Source organism: Xyrauchen texanus, chromosome 12, assembly GCF_025860055.1.
Source record: "Xyrauchen texanus isolate HMW12.3.18 chromosome 12, RBS_HiC_50CHRs, whole genome shotgun sequence".
NCBI classification, from domain to species: domain Eukaryota; kingdom Metazoa; phylum Chordata; class Actinopteri; order Cypriniformes; family Catostomidae; genus Xyrauchen; species Xyrauchen texanus.
Window position 1 is genome coordinate 19374274 of NC_068287.1, and position 22888 is coordinate 19397161.

The window sequence follows — 22888 nt, forward strand, 5'->3', positions numbered from 1 at the left end:
CGCAAAATTCCCACATTTGCTGCTACTGAGGCTGAGATACAGGTAGGTTTAGGAGTAAGGGTAGGGTTAGGGTTAGGATAAGGGGTTAGAGTTAAAATTTGGGGTAAGGGTTGGGTTAGGGGTACAGTTAACAGTGTAACTACAAATGTAATTAAATCCAAGATCTTTAAATGTAATTACAATGGAGCAACATGTATGTACATAATAAGTACATTGTATCAAATGGTTAAGTACATTGTAGTTAAGGCCACCTAATATAAAGTGGTCCCGACAATCTCATCCTTAGCTTAGATAACTTTGCCTTGGTATTCAAACAGAATTCACAACAACAATGTTCACAAATCTAAAGTTCAGAAGGCATATAAACACATGCAAATGATCCACGAATGTAAGATGTAGTGACACGTCAAATGACAGCTCCTTCAACTTGCCCAATACTTTTACACTGGCCATTGAGCCATCCATATTGTTGAGCCCTTCTTTGACACTCATTCTGTTCTTGTGTGCTGAATTCTCCTACTTGCTTTACAATTTAGATTTGGGGCGTTTTAAGACTGCATAGGGAGTTTAATGTTGTAACTCATCTGTTGGGCATTTTATGTGCAGGCTCCTTGACCAAGCAGTGTAAGTTTATGAGCTGTCATGAGTAATAGCCATTTGCTCTAAGCACAAGAAGTGGGCAGATTGATGCAGCCTTGAATTTTATGGAATAAAAAGATAATAAAATGGGCATTCAGTTTTTATCTCCTTCAGACTCTTAGCTGGTGTTTTTTAGAAAGTCTGCTATAGCATTTGACATGCTGTATTTGCATTCTGAGAAATGCCCATGTACATGTAAGCGTACATTCTGAGGTTTTGCGTTCATTGAATTGAACTCTCATTCTCCGCTTTCCACCAACATACACGCTTTAAAATACCACTCTGAAACTTTCTTTTTTAGAGCTAGATTTTGTATAATTGGCAGGGAAAGCTATATAGTAAATAAAAAATTATGATGATGCAAACCCCATTGCATCAAATACAATAAAATTGTATTTTATTTTATCCAAGCACGCAGCGGCCACGCCGGATCCAAAATGGTGCTATTTTTGTCAATTAGCCTGACTTTTACGGCACATGGACATCGGAGCAACTAGTGTTCGTGTCTATCATCGCCAGACACTGTTAAAATATAAGATTCATGCAACAACCAAGCTGCATGATGATCTGCAGGAGTTGCTATGTGAACTCGGCTTGCTGCAGAGACCAGGCCTCCAGTTCTTGGCATCGCCTGATGCCGGTGCCCGGGGAGGGGACGTCGTAAGCGTCTCCCACCCCCCATCCTCACTACATTCTATAGAGGGACTATAGAGTATCCTGAGCAGCTGCATCACTGCCTGGTTTGGGACTTGCACTGTTTCGGACCGCAAAGCCCGCAGAGGATAGTGAGGACAGCTGAGAAGATCATCAGGGTCTCTCTTCCCTCCATCAAAGACATTTACAAAAAACACTGCATCCGCAAAGCAACCAGCATTGTGGATGACCCCACACACCCCTCATACAAACTCTTCACCCTCCTGCCGTCTGGCAAGAGGTACCGAGACTGTGTAACAGCTTCTTCCCCCAAGCCATCAGACTCCTCAATACTCAGAGTCTGGACTGACACACACACACGTGTCCTGAGTTGCACTTTAATTATTGTCACTTTATACCTCAATAACTGCAATGAGCATAGAACACTATCTCATAGTATGTTTACATTTGGCATTTTTAGAATCTTTTTGCACTACTGTGTACTGGTCTCTCACTGTGCCTATTGTCCTGTTCATTTTTAGTAATTTATTGTACTGTCCCGTACTTTTTGCACACGTTTGCACGTGCACTTTATATAGGTATGTTATTTAGTCTGTGTAGTCTCATGTGGTTCTGTGTTTGTCCTATGTTGTTTTATGTAGCACCATGTTCCTGGAGGAACGTTGTCTCATTTCACTGTGTACTGTACTAACTGTATATGGTTGAACAACAATAAAAACCACTTGACTTGACTTGACTTGACATTGGATTCAGTGAGGATGACCTCCAAATGTTCACTTTATGGAGTGCAACATAAATAGACTTTGAAGGGCTGGATGAATTTCAAGAATGAAAGCTTACAACTGAGATTTCGGAAAGTTTGCCATCCATTACAAATATAAGTAATGTCAAACAGGATTTCACCGTGGAAACTGATGCACTCTATTATGTTCTATATAGCCACCAAGGGCCGGTTGCTATACGTAAGTTACAACATAGCCTGATTGTGGCATAAATGGGCAATAAGTCACAATTTATGCAATACTAAATATTTGAGTGTTGCAGGTAGAACGTAACCCTACGTATAAACTAAATATTTATGGAAGCCCTCTACCAGGCATAATGGATGGAATAAAAAAGTGATCATTTATGACATCGTGACAGGCTTCAATCCTTTTTTGCTTGACAGGCTGCAATCCTTTCAACATACATTATGATGATGCATAATGTACATATTCAAGAGAGAGAAAAGATACATATTCAAGAGAGAGAAAATGTCAACAGCTCTTCAGCATGAAAGCGATCTAACGGTGCAGTTTTCAGGATGTTTCACCCAGTCTCAAGTTTCAACACATTCAAAATATATATATAGGATATTAAAATGAATAAATATCTGTTTTTCCATCCTGTTATATCAGTATTTATTATCACCCATTATTTATTTTAGTTAAGTTCCTATATATTGTTATTCACACAGGGAAAATATACTATTTATCAAATCTACTTGTATTACATATCATATTTTAATGGGAATATAATTTAATACAGCTGACTGTTATACGAGCAGACAAGGTTTGAACATCAACCATAACAAGATCAAATTGAAATTGACGGCTTTATAACGCTTCTGTGTAAAAATAGGAAGGTGGTTTATTGGATCAATACAAGTAAACGTCATAATATGCGACTACGGATTACTTTACGGAGAGCTGACGACCTACTAGTTAAGTCTTGCCTTAAGAACAGGTGGTGCAACCAAATTAAGCACCGATTACGTGAGACCATATGCACAGCTGGAGCAACCCTACCCAGGGCCATAAGTGTGTTCTTGGGAAATTGCACAAACAAGTTTTCCCTCAAGGTTTCTTTACCAAGGAAATGACTGATACTGTATATACGCAGTGTGCCATGGGATTTGTCTGAAAACAATAATACAATGCAAAAAATAAGTATGGAACTGTATTTTATTTATTTCTTATTCAGAACTGAATTAATTCATTCTGACTTGTTATACTTGACATGTAATAATATTGTCACGTTCCTGTGTTGTCTGCCCTATGTTCTCTGTTTCACCCATCACGTTGGTGTCATGTTTCCGTGTTTTCTGCTCCGTGTTTTCCGTTTCACCCGTCACCGATCCCGTTCCATGTCACGTTTTCCCTGTTGTCCACCCTGAGTCTCGGTTAACATAACATACAACAAGTCGGTTGTTGTATGTTATGTTCTATGTTTCCAATGTTTTATGCCTGCTCGTGTTCCCGTGTTTGATCGTTCGAGGATGTTTCATGTCCGTGTGTTAATTTCATTTTCCCATCGTGGACCTTTAATTTGTTCCAGTGTTTTGTGTTCCTGTTTTTATTTAATAAAACCGCGTTTGGATCCGCACCTCTCGTCTGTCTTGTCCTGCTTCCACACCATTCATAGCAAATATATTTACTTGAATTTAAACTAGGGATGCACTGATATATAGGCTTTGGATATTTATACACAATTATTGACCAAATTTTGAATGTGATTTCAAATGCACAATCCAGAAATAATAATAGCCACAATATGTAGAAGGGTTGCAATATGTAATTTTTTCTACCAAAAAAAACAAACATTTTAATGTAAAGTTCTCACATTAGAATGAGAAAAAACAGCATTACAGACATGACAGTTGTGAAAGCTGCACTTGATGAGGGAAACCATCCGAAACGCTTGAAACCAGCAGACTTTGACTTCTGAGACATCAGTATGACATCCATAAATGCTGCACGATTGGTTGAAATCGCAATATGACCTTGCGTGAATAGTAAACCTTAAAAAGCAGCATTTGAAAATATATTCTGCAGTCAGCGTGGTGTGAGCAAGCCCTATAGAGGGCAGGATGGCAAAATCCATTATACCACTATAATAGAGCAGTTCAGCTGTGACGTCAATTTGTAGGCAAACCTGGAAGTCTAATTCGCCATGGGTTCCCTCGGGAGTTTGCTATGAGTTTTTATAATGGTTTATTTTTTAATAAAATAAAGTCTGTGGGAAACATTACTTGAAGAAACATTTTGTTCTACAACAGAAATTACACAGTCATACAACAAACGTGAATTTATAGGCCTTAATTAATTATATACTTATTTAAAAAAAAAGCACAGCATCTTAAAAATTCATGTTTGAGGTATGACTGGTTAATTTATGTTGTAGAACAAAACATCCATGTTTCGTCAAGTAATGTTTACCACAGACCTTATTTTACTCACAAGTTCAAAAACCCCATTATAAAAACCCATTGGAATATCCAGAGGAAACCCATGGTGAATTCTGTTCTGGGTTTTTGGACGACAACCTGAACAGCTCTATACATTTATTTACATTTACATTTATGCATTTGGCAGACGCTTTTATCCAAAGGGACTTATATTGCACTTATTACAGGGACAATCCCCCCGGAGCAACCTGGAGTTAAGTGCCTTGCTCAAGGACACAATGGTGGTGGCTGTGGGGATCGAACCAACGACCTTCTGATTAACAGTTGTGTGCATTAGCCCACTACGCCACCACCTTTCAGGCTCCACAAATGTTTTAGAAGTATCAATCATCATGTTATCAAATTTAGTTTGGGTTGTGTGTGTGTGTGTGTGTGTGTGTGTGTGTGTGTGTGTGTGTGTGTGTGTATAATCCCTCCGTGTGTGTGTGTGTGTGTATAATCCCTCCGTGGAGGGATGCGGGAAAGACCGATGAGTCAGATGCCTTCTATGACCTCCTGTCACAGGTGTTGGCTAAAGTGGCCCCTCGGGATAGAATCATCATGTTGGGTGATTTCAATGCCCGAGTTGGTCATGATGCTAGCACCTGGTCAGGAGTGATTGGAAGACATGGGCCTGATCAGCTCAATAACAACGGCAGGAGGCTGCTAGATTTTTGTGCAGCCCATGGGCTTGTAATTACCAACACACTGTTCCGTCATCGGCGCATCCACACAACATCATGGATGCATGCCGGGTCCAAGCAAGAACATCTGCTGGACTACATAGTGACGGAACAGCGGATGCGGGCCCATGTCCTTGACACCAGGACCTACCGTGGAGCTGATCTGCCCACTGACCATCGACTTGTCATCTGTAAGATGCGCCTGCCATTCTTCCACTCCGGTGGTGGGTGTAAACCCAGGGCCCCTTTCAAACCCATAGTGGCCTGGTCTAGGCTAGCTGATGAAAGTTGCAAGCGAGAATTTCAGCATCGCTTGCAGCTGGAGTTGGCATCGTCCCCCACTCCTCTGGATGTCGAGGGAAATGGGCGAGGTTTAGGGCTGTGGCTCATGTAACTGCAATGGCAGTTTTGGGCACACGGTCCAGACCTCCTCAGAAACCCTGGCTGACAGAGGAGGTGTTCAGGCTGGCTGAGAAAAAGCGACAGGCCCACTCTCATCGTCTACAGCATCCCACGTCAGAGAATGAGGAGGATTACCGCAGCCTTCGCTCGGAGGTTCGGAGAGCCGTGAGGCACTGCAAGGATGGTTGGTGGTCGCGGGTTGCTGAGGAGATGGAGTCTGCCTCAGTGGCCCACGATCACAAATCGCTCTTTAATTCTATCAAAAAAGTTACTTGCAGCGCCACACCTATTACCATCATTAGGGGAAAGAATGGTGATCCAATCTCCGACCCCCAGAAACAGGTTTACAGATTTGCTGAGCATTTCTGTGAGGTCCTGGGGGAGGGGAAGTCCCTGAGCCTGGAAAACATTGTGAGACAAAGTGGGGATGACCCTGCTGGGGCTGCGGTGCCACAAATATTGAAGGAAGATGTCACTCCTTGTGGGTGGCTGGCTGAGGTACCATCTTTAGAGGAAGTACTGAAGGCGATCCAGAGCCTGAGGCCAGGAAAGGCACCGGGCAGAGATGATCTCCCCAGTGAAATGCTGAGGGAGGGTGGTGTTTGTGCACAGACTGCCCTACATGACATCATAACAACAGTCTGGACCACTGGGCGGGTTCCGCGAGGATTGGAAGGATGCCCTGGTGGTCCCTCTCTTTAAAAAGGGGACCGCTCAGATTGTAATAACTATAGGGGCATCTCACTCCTCAGTGTGCCAGGAAAGGTCCTGGCAAGGATTATTCAACATCGCCTTGCCAGGCACGCTGAGGAGAGACTTGCGGAGCCCCAGTGTGGTTTCAGGAAGGGGCGGTCTTGCACAGATGCCATATTCTCTGTCCGTCTGCTACAGCAGAGGTGTAGGGAATTCCAGCAAGACCTACATCTCTGCTTTATTGACCTGGTCAAGGCCTATGATACCATCAGTAGGCCTGGGCTCTGGGTTGTTCTTCGTGCTTTCGGAGTCCCAGACCCGCTGCTCGTGATCATTAAGGACCTTCATGATGGCGAGCGGGCCCGGGTAAAACTACGTGGTCGGGAGTTGGAGCCATTCCCTGTTCACCTTGGAGTGCGACAGGGATGTCCTCTGGCCCCCACATTATTTAATGCTGATGATCTGGTGATTGCTGCTCACTCAGAGGAGGAGTTGGAGGCGCTGCTGATGAACCTGGAGCTTGCCACTAAGAGATGGGGCCTGACCATCAGCCCAACCAAAACTAAGCACCTTCCTGGGTATTATGTACCAACGGACACTACACCCCCACAGCTCCCAATTGGTGATGGGGCAGTTGTGGAGAGAGTGGAGTGTTTTCCATACCTGGGAAGTGTGCTTATGACCAGCTCCGGTTTGACAGCAGAGGTCTCACTCCGAATCAGTCGAGCGGCTTTATCTTTTCATCGGCTGCGTAATGCTGTGTGGAAGCTACCCCGTTTGTCGCTCCGCACAATGCTTCAAGTATTCTCGGCCACGGTCATTCCCTCCCTTCTCTATGCTTGCGAAACGTGGACCCCCCTAATGGAACATCATCGCCGGCTAGAAACATTTAGGCTGGCCTGCCTAAGATCCATCCTGGGTTTAACCAGGCTGGATTGTGTGAGGAGCTCACAAGTCTTTGAAAGATGTGGACAAAGTCCCATCGGTTAGCTCCTCCGGCAGGCAAGGTTGCGTTGGCTGGGTCATGTAGCCCGCATGCCCGGCCACCGCATGCCTAAACAGTTATTGTTTGGCCGGATAGAGGGGCTAAGCGGAGCTGCACGGGCTGGAGAAGAGATGGAGTGATGTGGTACAGGAGGATCTGGAGCTGAGTGGACTTGCCGACGACTGGTACCAGCAGTGTCAAGATCGGCCTCTTTGGAGGAGGCTTGTGAAGGATGCTGCTGGCCAGTTGGAGGCAGTCGCCCTCCAACAACAACGGAGGGCAGAGGAGCGACGCTCACAACAACGAGCAGAGCGCAGGGTGGCTAAAGCACAGCAAGTTGGCACAGTAGGGGGCACAGGTGGTGCATCAACCAGTCATCTCAGTCATTCGACCCATGTCACCGGTTGGATCTGTCCCGTGACCTCCTGCCAGCGGGCGTTCGACACTTCACGTGGCCTTAACGTGCACATAGCCTGGCACAAGCGTCGTGGTGACGTCACCGCCACTTAGTGGCGAATGGCGGTTGTTTGTTGTGTGTGTGTGTGTGTGTGTGTGTGTGTGTGTGTTTTGCTATCTTTTTATCTTCTATTCATCTTTTATTGTGGCTCTCTTTAAATAGTTAATGTTGAATATCGGTATTGGTTTTTGTTAAAGTCAGTGTCCGTATCTGCCTAAATATTTCATATCGGTGCATCCCTAATATAAACCAATTGCCATCACTTCTTTACATATACTTTACACCACCAGTCAAAAATGTGGTTACAGCTACTCATTCATTATGACTATTTTCCATGTTTTATTATAATAGTAAAGTCATTAAAACCATATGTGTCACTCATTGCAAATCTGAACAACTTAGCTTACCTCAAAAACTAAAGTCTTTTCATGAGAGGGGATGTCATGAGGGACAGAAATAGAGGCATTTTCCATCAGCATTTTAGAGCTATTTAAAGAAGCCCACAATGTGATGGGGTCAGCCCTTAATCCATCCGGCCTTAAGAGTCGCATTAATGGAATCCGCATGCCTGCGGTCAGCTCTCAGTGGCTCTCTGAATAAGATATAACAGGGCTCTTTTAAACGTAGGTGTAAATGGAGGTTCCTCTGTACAGACACAAAGAGCTCGGACCATTTCACCTCAAAGTTATGATGGTAGCACAGGACCCAGGCAGCATATCTCCCTGTCTGTGCTCACTTGATCTTGGCAGCAGTTATCTTGTGAGTTTGCCTATCAATGTCTGCTCCAATACAGGCCTCATTAAGGACTGATGGTACACTGAAATTTCAGCCAGACTCTGGACAGCATTGGCCCGTATATATAGTAGGGGTGGGAATCTTTTTGCACGTCATGATTCTATTGTATTTTGAATCAGGTATTCACAATCTGATTCCAAACCAATTCTTGATGCATCTGAATTTTTTTGCAACATCTTATGGCGCAAATCTTTGTTGAGTTAAGGTGGTGTGTTGCTATATTCTTTTAAGAAAGAATTGCGATACATTACCCCACCCCTAGTATATGGGGTGTGGGGGTTGTGGATGCTTAAAGTTTTTCCTTGACCATGTTTTTGAGCAGGAATGTTTGGGGTGGATTCTGAGAATTGCCTGGTTTTTGTCTAGAAGCCTAAACATTCAGTAATTGGGTTTGATTAGGGATATCAGCAAAGCAGACTGCAAATTGGGCATTTATTTTTTCGGTAAGATTAGATTAGCCTGCTTTTAAGATGTTAATGGTTGTATATCTCTGAAAGATTGGCAGATGAGTGCTTTTATTAGTGACTCACTCAAAGAAATAATGAATAAACTGATTATCAATTACAAATTTATGCGGATTAGATTCACTTTCACGAGTTCAGTATTATAAACAGATAAAAAGACTCTTCATGTAAGTGTAATCTCCATATAAGCCTCGTGGCATGGTCACGGCTGATAGCTGAATGATGAATGTACACAATTTATTGGCAAGAGAAAGAGGCATCTTGGGAAAAGCATGCTCTACTGTAAGAGCTTCTTCATGTGGACACATGTCCCTATGGTCCCACACACTACGAGTGCAAAAACCAATACAAAGCAAATTCCTGTCAGATGTGTTAGATTTATAAGTTCCTTAATATCCATGAAATGAAACAGCCAACTAACCGACCGCATCGACTAGGGGAATCCAGAGAGAAATAAGGAAATAGTCAAGAGACAAAATGACTTTGATTACGTTTGTTACACGTTAGTACAGCACAAGTGTTTCCGGCACAGCAGAGTGTACCGTTTGCCGTGTGTGTGTGTTTGCACCTCAAGTACAGCACCATCTCAGCATGTTATTGGATTCCCTCCATGTTATATACCTTTCTACAGGTGTCCTCTTAGTGGATGTATTGGCCTGTCATAGATGCCTGGGAGAGAAGGGGAAAGTGTATGTGTTTAGAAGATCGACACACCAGCAGGGGAAGGAAACAGCCCCTTTAATCAACAGCTACTTCAACAGAGCCCTCTTTTAGCACCGGTGGCACACTGTGTCCTTCAGAGTAGGGCGCAACAGTCATTAGATCCAGCAGTCATCATTGCTCTCCTTCTGATCGCCCCAGAGCAATGCTTAGCTTCTGCCTTAAACCTTGTCCTAACCAGGCACGACATGGTACGTTTTCAGCAACAAGAATCTTGGCTGTCAGCAGCGAAAACGTAAATTCTTTGCAATGCAGAACATTCACAGCCAATCAGATCATATTGGATGTTTATTATACAGTTTTGTGGAACAGGGTTTTGGACCAATGAGATTTCAGTGAAATCAGGCGAGATCAAGAGATGGATAGCTTTTATTGCTTGTTGTTTTATCTTGCCTTGGTTTTTCTGGTTAGGACACCTGGTAGCCCCGCAATGTACTCTACATAAGTGAGTGAAGGAGTACTTGTGCCATATCTAGGGACCAGAATATCACTAACCAATCACGTAGTAACCATCCTTAACACACTATCAACAACATAGAAACACCCTAAAACCACTCACTGTGGGAATCATGGTGAAATTACATGACCAATAAACTGTCCTGTCGCTTGTTATTGTTAGGACAAAAATGTAGATATACATGGAAGCGATCGAGAGTTTTTATCACTTGCCCTTTTATCGCACCATGTCTGTTTAGGACACCTGCCATTGCATTTTCAGAATTGTCACAAAGGGCGCTATTGCACATGTTAGCATAATATATGGCTACTCAACTTTGGAAAGACCAGGGGCTGCAAAGTTGGATCTCTGTAGCCTCGAGGGCCAAATTCTTAATTTTTTACAGTAATTCTTATATGTAATATACTGTATATTTGTATCTATCTATTATACAGTGTATATATACAGCAATGGCATAGATTTGATTTGAACATTGAGAGGATCCAAATGTGGGTTTGTGGGAGTGGTGGGGGGGGCGGGTCGGTTTGGGAAGTGTTATGTTTCATTACAACACATTACACACGCATAATAACAGTTCAAATTAATGACAAGATTAATAAAATGTATATTCAGTGTAGGAATGCCACGTGTGATTGTTTTTTGAAGGTTAGATTACTGTCTAACAAATAAATCGCAGTTAACCGGTTTTTCATTTATTTACCCATTTTCTTAGTATGCAACATCGCTGATACAAAAAAATGCATATCATAAAACAATTGTCTATACGTCTAAGTGGACATATTTCTGGGGGATATGTGGATGTGTAACAGTAAGATTATTGTGGGTGCGCAAGGTGTAGTTCACGGCATTAAACAGTTTTTTCTTCTGCATCAGTTTATTAAAGCAATCTGTTGTCTGTGAGATATCCCAACATAAAGAATCAGCAACAGACTCTAAATACTTTTCACAACACTTTACAAATAAACCTGTGGACTATGCATAATAACGGGAACATTGTTTACATTTAAAGTCCGATCATGACTAAATTTTACATGTATTGTTGAATGCTTTGAATTTGTACAGAAAAAAGTCTTTAAATAATTAGGACAATTATCCACTTAGATTTCATTTAGAATATGTTCATTAAACTGTCAGTGTTTTTTTAGTTATTTATTTATATATTTTGCTTGTGTTATTGTCTTCTTTTAAATGTTAGACTATTTTGCTGTCCTTTTCACTGCAGAATATTTTAGAATGACCTTATCCTGACATTATAAGGGCTGTCTGAGAGTACAGCTGCCCCTTTGAAAGCTTAATAACCTGTATTAAAGCTCTTTGATTTAAGCTTTTGGTTTGGTTATAATTCAAGAAGGCGGCTTGGGTTTCCAAAAGGTTTATAGGTGCTTTAATTACTGTATGAGTCATGTAATGATTGAATTATCTAAGCGTTGGCCCCTCCCTTTCCTCTCTAGTTCCTGGACCACCCATGAGACTGGTGTTTCCAGATGTGCGTCTCACAGAAGTGAGGGTGTTCTGGCAGCCCCCTGTGGACCCCAATGGCATAATAATGGGTAAGAAAAATAATGTCCAACTTGTTTGTACTAGACATCAAAGAGCTTAAATGAAAAGCAAATGGACACTTTAAGGTATAGTTCACCTAAAAATGAAAATCGTCTCATCATTTACCCTCATGCCATCCCAGATGTGTATGACTTTCTTCCTTCTGCTGAAAACAAAAGAACATTTGTAGAAGAATATTTCCTCCTCATAATGCAAGTGAATAGTGACCAGACCTTTAAAGGTCCCAAAAGCACATAAAGACAACATAAAATCCACACGACTCCAGTTGTTAAATGTGTATCTTCAGAGACAATATGATGGGTGTGGGTGATAAACAGATACATTTTTAAGTCTTTTTTGTTTTTCCTAATTTCTCCTCCCTGCCTAGTAGGTGACGATATGCATACAGAATGTGAATCACCGAAAACAAAAGAAGAATGGGGAAGTGAAAGTGGAGCTTTATGGTTAAAAAGAACTTAAATGTTAATCTCTTTCTCACCCACACTTTTCATATAGCTTCAAAAGAGTCTTATGGATTACTTTTATGCTGCCTTTGTCTGCTTTTTGGACCTTCCAAGTTCTGGTCACCATTCACTTGCATTGTATGGGCTTACATAGTTGAGTTATTTTTTACAAATAAAATTTGTGTTCAGAAGAAGAAAGAAAAAGTCATACACATCTGGGATGGCATGAGTAAATGATGAGAGAACTTTCCTTTTTGGGTGAACTGTCCCTTTAATAGCTTCAGTATCCTGTTTCTCAGGTTTTTCTCCAGAGATATTTGTTTTTTAATGTCTCAAACTGTGATCAGATTTGCCAAGAGACCAAAGTCTCCCAACAAAAGTCAGAGATTTCAATATTACCTCAAACGTTTCTCATCAAATTCTTCCCAGACCAAATTATCTGTGCTGTGCAATTGGCATTTATTTTTATAGCTCTATACTCTCTCAGTATGGTAATTGTCTCATTTGTTTCTATTTTTATTTATAAACATATTTTAGCAGAAACATCTGAAACTAAGTTGTGAAATAAAACATAACTGATATCTCCATTAAGTCTCCTAGATATTAAAGATCAACTTGAGAGCAATAAAATGTCCTCTGGATTGACAGCAATGATCGCATTTATGGGATTTAATAAGAAGTTCTCATTAATATGAAGATGGCTTGATTGATTACATTGCAGAAAGTGTAAAGGATGAATTTGTTTGAAGGATGGGGTAGATGTAATTAAAACTTAAAAAGGCTTTTGTAAATTATCGGCATACTGGAGTAACAGAAAGGGATGGGAGGGAGATGTTATTGGGAGTTTTCCATAAATGTGTTGCTTTGTGTGTTAGTTATTATTATTATTAATATGTTTTCTCTCCAAGTTTGTATTATTATTATGTATGGTGATTTTGATTGTTATTTTAATAAATATTTTTGACTTTTCCCGGAGTATACAAAAAAAAAAATCATCACAAAAAAACTGAAGTATGCATGAATAATGGTGTAATAAACCTGTTTTTCACATTTATCATACCATTTTACCTGTCAGCTGTTTGTTAGGGAGAATAATTAAAATGTCTGAGCAAGTACTACATTGGTTCATTACAATCCTTGTAGTAACCATGAAGGCACAGCCTGTCCTATGACAAATTCTGCACTACATACTCAACACACACTATTTAAACCAGATCTACCCCCAAGATATTTGTATGGATTCCCTTTCTTCTTATAATAATTAAAGAACAATCTCAACTGACCCATGTAGCCTGCTTTCAAATGTAAAGTTGCTATGATGTACTTTACCTCACATTAAGGTATGTGTACTCAGTACATGCTTTGGCCTACATGAGAGTGTGAAATGCACTGGATCTGGCTCAAACCAGAGCCTGTTTCCTCCCTCTGCTCTGTGAATGCAGCCATGTCACCATGTACCTGAGACTAATTCCTCATATGGGGAGAAAGAGCCGGAGAGGAGGAAATCCCTGCACTTTAATGAGATTAGTCTGACTAATACCTCAAGTGAATAAAGCTCAGAATAGCCGCCTGCCAAATAATGCTGCCTGTGCAAATCACACCAGAGAAGAATACCCTAAATCTCAGCTATGAAAAGATTGGATCCAAGCACAGCATTGTTTGTTTGACTTTTTTTTTTGTTCCTCCCAGGATAGAGTCCTATTCATAAAACATTAAAGGAATAGTTCAGCCGAAAATGAAAATTCTGTCTTTATTTACTCCTCCTTATTGTCGTTCCGAACCTGTATGGCTTTCTTTCTTTCTATAAACTCAGAAGCAGACATTTTAAAGTATGTACTGGTCCCTCTTTTCCATGCAATTACAATGACTGGGTACTGGAGCTTGTATGTTTTTAAAAGGAAGCAAAATCACAGTAAAAGCATCATAAATTTGGTCCATACTACTGATGCCTTTTCAAGTCATACAATAGCTTTGGGTGGGAAAGACACTGAAATTTAAGTTGTTATTCACTGGAAATCTTGACATCTGCCAAAGCTATGCTGGGGGTGTTAATGAGAGAAGTAGTGATATTCGATTTATGAACAAACATTTCTGAATTTTTCAATTAATCAGTTGACCTGGTTCACAGAATCAAACTGAACGACTCGTTCACAAATCAGACATCGCTATTTCTCTCATGAGCTCGCCAGATATCAAGAATTTAAATAAATAATTACTTAAATTTGAAGGTTGAAAGCTCCAGTTCCCATTTATTGTAGGTGCATGGAAAAGAATGACCAGAAAATTCTTCAAAAGTTCTCCTGTTGTGTTCCACAGAACAAAGAAAGTAATTCAGGTTTGTAATGATTATTAGTATAATAAATTATTACATTAAGTTTCCATGTTAAGCTGCAGTGTTTGTACTGTACAAAAATGTGATTAATAGCATAAGCACAGTTTGTTTTAGTCTGGAATGTGGCACAGCATGGCTGTTTAACTAGAAGCCTTGTAAACTTGATTTGCTTATGACAAAGCCTAAATATAATCCTGTTTAAAAGCTGCTGAAAAATGTGTTCCAAATAGCGTCAACAAACCTGAGCGTTAATGTCAGTGGTGTGCAACAGGAGTTTGTATTTGAATTAGCAGCAAATAGAGTAGTAGTAGTTCTGCTTAAATCTGATTTCAGCCACCTCCCTCAGCGGATCAGATGTGTTCTGACAGAGGAAGAAGAACTAAACAGAAAATGCCATGCTAAATCAGACTGGCGCTCAGATGTGCATTGTGAACATAAGTTAAGTAGATGTAAAGTCAAATGCAGTCCCTGCCAATGGAACCTGGTTAATTACATCAACAACACGGCAGCATTGACAAGCATGCAGCACACAGGCTGTTATTTTGCAGTCTGTTTCCGTGTCATACTTCAGCAGATCAATAGATGCTGGTTTATGTAGATTGAAGTCACAGAGAGAGATAAAAGAAGAGGAACGAGATTTCTTGCTATGCCTCTAATTTGCTGCATCTTGAACAGAGGAAATACATTGAAAGCAGGTGTTGATGTGCATGTAACTCACAGAACTGAGTTATTATAGTTTTTTTTTTATTATTCGTTTTTATTTCTGTTTTAGTTTCAAATTGTCCTTTCAATTCAGTTTGGTTTTTGTTAGTTTTCTCTATGTGACTGTTATTTTTAGCCTTTTCAGTGTTTTTTTTAAAGTATATTTAGCTTGTAGTTCAGCATTTTATAACTGTGTTTTCAGTGTTTTCCTGTTTCCGTTTTGTTTTTCAGTATATTTAGTTTTAGTATTTTGAGATTTGTTTGCAGTGTTTTCTAGTTTACATTTTGTTTTTAATACATCTAGTTTATTTCAAATTTACATTTACATTTATGCATTTGGCAGACGCTTTTATCCAAAGCGACTTACAGTGCAGTTATTACATAGACAATCCCCCTGGAGCAATCTGGAGTTAAGTGCCTTGCTCAAGGACACAATGGTGGTGGCTGTGGGGCTTGAACCAGCAACCTTCTGATTAACAGTTTTTTGTGCTTTAGTCCACTACGCCACCACCACACCACACAGTTTATAGTTTTAGTATTTTAGAGATATGTTTGTGGTATTTGCTAGTTTCTATTTCTTTTTTCAGTATATTTAGTTTGTAATTTAAATATTTTGGGGCTGCGTTTTCAGTGTTTTCCAGTTTCCGTTTAGTTCTTCTGTATATTTAGTTTAGTTTAACTTTTTTAGAGATGCGTTAGTGGTGTTTTAGTTTTGGCTAGTTTTTGTTTATATTTTGAGTGTATTTAGTTTCTAGTTGTAGTATTTTAGGGCTGCCACAGTTATTGTGTTGACTGGTTTAAATTGAAATATGTGATTTAAATATGTGTAGTAGTGTTAAAATTATCAGTGACATTTTCATGTTTAATAAAAGCAGGTTGTTAAGATTTCAATTTTTATAATATAATGTGTATCAAGCACAAAAATTAATTTTTTGTCATTTTTTTTATTATTATTTTAGTTAGTTTTAGAGCCATGAAAATGTATCTTATTTAAGTTTCAGCTTCATTGTTATTTTTATTTTAGTTTCAAAAAATACTTTCATTTAGTTTTCATTTTACTTTTCGTTAACGATAGTAGCGCTCCTACAGGAACACAAAAGCGAGCTTGCAGTGCTGTACAGCTCAGATTTAGTGGCAGATCACTGGCTTTCCTGCCCTATCTAGTGAGGCACTGCCCTTGTCAGTGTTTTTGCTGGCCGTTGTAGGACCGGTAATCACTGGCAAATGAATGAGGAAAATTAAGCTGCAGGAGTTTGCGGGGTGGTGGCTTAGCCAATCACATGGGTCAATGCCCACACAGTGGAAACCCTTTCCCAAAGCAAAGCCCCAATAAACATAGCATGAGTCAAAGCCCGCTAGAGCCGCACAGATGCCCAGTGAAACAGGCTGCTTTCTGCCCTCAGCTTTCTCTTTCTATTCATAAGTGTCAACACTGGTATGAAAGTAACAGGGAAGAGAGTGTATTAGAGGAATAGTTCACCCAGAATTACAATTATTTACTCACCCTCATGCCATCCCTGAAGTGTGTTTAAGTGACCAAATTAGCTCCAAAAAGCACATAAAGCAGCATAAAAGTTATCCTTATGACTCAAGTGGTTTAATCCATGTCTTCTGAAGTGAACCAATCGGTTTTGGGTGAGAACAGACTAAAATGTAGCTCCTTGTTCACTGTACATCTTGACATCTGCAGGCACCGATTATAATTTAAAACTCAATTACACGTTCTAGTGCTTGACGCATGCGAAGAGTGCTAGATGGAAGTGTAATCGAGCTTGAATCCATGAATGCCAAGGAGGTTGTTGATGTCAAGATATAAAGTGAAAAGGAGTTTGATTTTGGGCTGTTCTCACCCAAAACCGATTGGATCTCTTCAGAAAACAAGGATTAAACCACTGGAGTCATAAGGATAACTTTTATAATGCCTTTATGTACTTTTTGGAGCTTAAATTGATCACCATTCACTTGCAGAGACCTACAGAGCTTAAATGTTCTTTTAAAACATTTTCTTTGTGTTCTGCAGAAGAAAGAAATTCATACATATCATGGATGGCATGTGGGTAATAATGAGAGAATTTTAATTTTTGGGTGAACTATTTCCTTTAATGGGTGTGTGTGTGTGCAGGTCAGGTTTTTGGGAACCAGTTAACAGTTTCCATGAGGAAAACCACTTAATGAACATTCTAAATAATTTCTAAATGAAAATTAAAACATTCAGAAAGGTTTATGTGATGGTTAGTGGTCGGGGATAGAAAACTCAGTATAAAAACAATCTGAGAATCAATGTCCCCAAAGTCACCAAAAGCCACCAAATACCCCACCATGATAGAAAAACAACTGTAAGTGTGTGTGTTTGTGTATGTGTTATATTCCATTGCCCCTTATTGCTGAAGTGGACATTAGGGTGAGATGGCATCCCCAGAGTGCTGCAGTCTCACAATGTGAGATGGCCTAATTTGATTTTTGCACAGCCAAAGGCCAGATGCAGTGCAAACATGCAGAAAGATAAATAGACAGTTGAATAATGTTCCATCTCTTCAACAGCCAAGCTCTGCCCACACATTCCATTTTCAACATGTTTCCTGATAATGTTATCATTTGTTTTGCTTGAGGTTTGCAACATGTGTCATTCCCTTAGACAAGATGCAGATGGTCGCCCGGTAAACCCAGATTGTTTTGTCTGATGCTACAGCACCTCTCTGTCAGACCAATCTTGTTCAGTCTGTAAGCTGAAAACTTGAGGCTTCAGCTGCCTTACATTTCCTGTATTTTTGAAAGTAACTGTGCATTTACAAGACACAAACAAATTCCTTTATGTGTTTAACTACACATTGTCATACGAACAACCAGTCAGTAACTGCACTGCCTGATTGAAGTCTCACAACCTTTAAGTACAACATCAAAAAACACAAACATAAATAAATAAACACAATAAATGTTCTTATTTCACTTCTATTCAATTCATAACTGAAGATTAATTCAGTAACCACTCCGTCTAAGTGTTTTTGATTCTCTAAAAAGAACAAACTCATAAGTCGTTTGTTGGGGAAATGGAGCACACTGCATAGAGCAAATTAACTGGCTCAGAGTCATTAGTTCGGAAATCAGCTACACTTCACATCGTGTTTCACATCGTAGATTCAAAACAACCAGTTCATTAGAGTAATTCATTCATAAATCGGACTACACTGGTAGCGCTGTATGTTTCGCATCATAGATTCAAAACAACTGGCTCATTAGAGTCATTTGTTCAGAAATCGGACTACACTGATAGCGCTGTATGTTTCACACTGTAGATTCAAAAGAACTGGCTCATTAGAGTCATTCATTTGGAAATCAGACTACACTAGTAGTGCTGCTACTATGTTTCGCACTGTTAAACCGCTAACGGAATTTATCCGGTATTTAGAATCGAAACTGGCTCTGAACAAGAACTGGTTCTCGGTTACCTGGCCCGATATATTATATAATTCCTGATACATGGCCTCACACAGCACTGTCATGCTGTTTGTGATCTCCTTTAACACACATTAATCTGTGTAGGATTCTGTGGACACATGGCCCATAGAGTCCAATTGAAGCTGTTTTATGTACCATTGCTTTTAATGATGCATCTAGATGTTCATTGGACAAGAGACTCCCAAACATTTAATTTTGGGTCCCACCTGGATGCTTTGCTTTACTGGGAGACTTTGAGAGCAGCACTGTCACTATATTTTTGTCCTGCTTGGAAGCCCAGTCTCTCTTTATGCTGATTGGGTGAGTTGTTAAGGGTGGGACTTTGCAAACAACATCCAGTAATTGAAACATGATGAACACAGAGTGCTTGGAAACAGACAGAGCTAATTGAACTGAACTGTTTAGTGGTAACGTGGGAAGCCGCCTCTTGAAGCAACATACATAACAGACACTAATATAATAATACAAATATATGTGACATCTGTGCTTCCCCCACACCAGTTGCCACTGGTTCCTCTGTGGATTGAATTTGAAATAAGAAAGTGAGAAAAAAGCTGCAGACACAAACGCATTTGAAGTCAACGGTGGTAGAACAAATTTTCCAGTGCACTGAAGCCTTTTTGAAAGTCATTCATTATATAAACTTGTGTTTTGTGAAAATGGTTTCAAATTGGCTTTGTGAGGCGATTTTTCCACCCTCTTCTTTTGTACTTTCAGTTCTGAAAACACTATCTGACTGAAAGCAAATCTCCAAGGCTTTGGAAATGTTTTGCAGACTTATAATGTGGGTTGAGGCATCTTAAGCTGTTCTCAGCATAAATAAGGATTGAGGATCAAAACTCACCTCAAATGATCTAATGACTTTGTTGTAGGATACCAGGTAGCTTACCGCCTTGATTCCGGGGATCCCAACCAGTTCATCACAGTAGAAGTGGGCCCTGATATACGTCAGTTCATCGCCTCCAACCTGACCCCGGAGTCGGCCTACATCTTTCGCATCTCCGCCAAGACGGAGCAGGGCTGGGGCTCACCTGCGCAGGCTGTGGTTATAACTACTGAGATTAGAGGTGACTCACATATACACAAATACCTGAGTAAATCAGGATGTGCGTGAGATGCAGTATAGTCTCAAGCACATCCTGATTTACTCACGTAGGAAATGTTCTTGAATCAACACTCATAGCCCACATCCTAACTATGTACCCCTAAAATCAGAAAGCAGTGATTGGTCCAAAAGCACTATTTCTGTAAATGATGTTGAAGTCAACGTGAAATCAAAATGTTCCCTATTTAATCTCTTAATACTCGTTTATGTTCTTACTGTGTAATTCATCAGTTTTCATTAAAAAAATTGGTCTTTATAATCTGTCATCATAAAGTGATAACTTGCTCTGCCACTGAAACCACTTTCCTTTTTGACTGTCGTCACCTATGCCAGAAAATAATGTTAAAATACCTATTTGAGCATTGTTTTAAGCTTCTGTTGTAGGTAACGCAGGCTTTTTAAAATCTCAGCAATAGTTACAGTAATTTAAAGCAGGAAAATATAAATAAATGTTATTAGAGGTTGACTGATATATTGGTTTTACTGATTAATCTGTGCTGACAATTTCTTTTGGAACTGTCCGTTATCGGCAAAAATCTATGCCTAAAATGTACAATATTGTTTTTTTTTTACTCCCTGGTCGACGCTTCTACAGTATTACAGTGGCAAAGGTTAAATAAAAACAATCACTGACACCTCGTGGGGATTTGTTGTCTCTGGCAGTATTCATCCATATTTTTATCCTCACTTCAATGCATATTTTGTTATTTGATTAGATAATTAAGTGTTTTAAATTGATGTGAGGAAAATAGTAAGTAAATGGAAACATGCACCATCCATAGTTTCTCCAACTTCATATCTTGTGAATAAAACCTTATCTGGTCAAATGTACTGTATATACATACAAAACTCTTAATCTGGTGAATATATAGGCTATATAGGCTTGTGTGTTTCGGGCCTGTTAATAGTTTAAAGTCCTGTTTTATGCACCAAATCTTCATTTTTTTCTCATTATCATTGGGATTATGAAAAATAGGTTGAAAAATAAGCTCCATCTAAGATTTTATTCATTTTTGACTCTTGGGTCTATGCCCGTCATAGTAAGGAAAGACAAAGACATTTCAACATTCTAAAAAATTATTTAAAAACTGACGGCAGATTAATCGGCAGGTTTGGGAGGGTTACTTTTGAAATGTACTCCACTACAGATTAGTGCTGTAAAATTTGCTGTAAAATTTAATTTGTAACATTCTGTTAGATTACTCAAGGTCAGTAATGTAATGTATTCTAAATACTTTGGATTACTTCTTCAGCACTGGTAGATTTTTTCACTTGTTTTGACTATAAAAACTCTGCCAGTACAGTAAGACAAAAAACACATGCTAAAAATACATTCTCTGAAAAAACTAAATATATTGTGCAGTGTTGTTTCTGTGTAAATGTAATTTATAAATTAAATTGATCTTTTTTTAAGGATTTTTTAGATATTTTACAGGAAAACAATACAAAAATTATTATCAAGAATATGATTTTTGCCCTAATATCAAAGATCTTACTAGATAAAAAGAAATTATGATCCAACGCTAATTGTATTGATAAAATTTTTTGATCGTGCCTGGAAACGTGCATTTAAAATAGCTAGAAATAACATTTTAGCTTAGCATAAATCTGACAATTTACACAAGGTTTATTTCTATTTCTTCTGCTCCAAACTTACTTCAAACTAACTCTCTGTCTGCTTGTATGAATGTAACACATCATAAGAAAGTGTTTAACCACTGTTCAAATGCACTTTGGATCACATCATTTATATGTATAAATGTTTTCCATTTGAAAGGACTAAATATTGACAAATATAAACAAATGACAATAAAATGCAAAGTAATCTCTTCAGTAATCCAAATACTTTTTGATTTTAACTATATTATAATTACCAATTATTTAAATTGTATCTCTAGTGGAATACAGTTACTTGTATTTTGTATTTTTAATACGTATTCCTGTTACATGTATTCCGTTACTCACCAACCCTGTTAATCGGTCATCTTCCTTTTCCACCACCTTAGTTATCGTATTGGAAAAATCCACTATCAGTTGACCTCTAAAGGTTATAGCAAATAATAATACATTTAAATAAGCATTACCATTGGGATACATTGAGAAGCTCTTGAGGATGAACTTCACCTTCAGCCTTGATGTCCTGGTCAAAAAGCCTCCTCAAACATACAGTGGGTACGGAAAGTATTCAGACCCCCTTAAATTTTTCACTCTTTGTTATATTGCAGCCATTTGCTAAAATCATTTAAGTTCATTTTTTTTCCTCATTATTGTACACACATATTGACAGAAAAACACAGAATTGTTGACATTTTTGCACATTTTTGAAAAACTGAAATATCACATGGTCCTAAGTATTCAGACCCTTTGTTCAGTATTTAGTAGAAGCACCCTTTTGCAGCCATGAGTCTTTTTGGGAAAGATGCAACAAGTTTTTCACATCTGGATTTGGGTATCCTCTGCCATTCCTCCTTGCAGATCCTCTCCAGTTCTGTCAGGTTGGATGGTAAACGTTGGTGGACAGCCATTATCAGGTCTCTTCAGAGATGCTGAATTGGGTTTAAGTCAGGGCTCTAGCTGGGCCATTCAAGAACAGTCACGGAGTTGTTGTGAAGCCACTCCGTCGTTATTTTTTGGTGTGCTTAGGGTCATTGTCTTGTTGGAAGGTGAACCTTCGGCCCAGTCTGAGGTCCAGAGCACTCTGGAGAAGGTTTTCGTCCAGGATATCCCTGTACTTGGCCGCATTCATCTTTCCCTCGATTGCAACCAGTCGTCCTGTCCCTGCAGCTGAAAAACACCCCCACAGCATGATGCTGCCACCACCATGCTTCACTGTTGAGACTGTATTGGACAGGTGATGAGCAGTGCCTGGTTTTCTCCACACATACCGCTTAGAATTAAGGCCAAAAAGTTCTATCTTGGTCTCATCAGACCAGAGAATCTTATTTATCACCATCTTGGAGTCCTTCAGGTGTTTCCATGCGGGCTTTCATGTGTCTTGCACTGAGGAGAGGCTTCCATCGGGCCACTCTGCCATAAAGCCCCGACTGGTGGATGGCTGCAGTGATGGTTGACTTACTACAACTTTCTCCCATCTCCCGACTGCATCTCTGGAGCTCAGCCACAGTGATCTTTGGGT

At 39.7% G+C, this 22888-nt stretch overlaps 1 protein-coding gene across 1 annotated transcript in view; it reads left to right on the forward strand.

Moving 5' to 3' along the window:
• Positions 1-22888, forward strand: part of LOC127652384 (protein sidekick-1-like) — a 495188-nt gene that overhangs the window by 432367 nt on the left and 39933 nt on the right. The window contains 2 exon segments of the mRNA XM_052138488.1: positions 11606-11704; positions 19520-19714. Of these exon segments, the coding sequence (XP_051994448.1) occupies positions 11606-11704; positions 19520-19714 (294 nt within the window).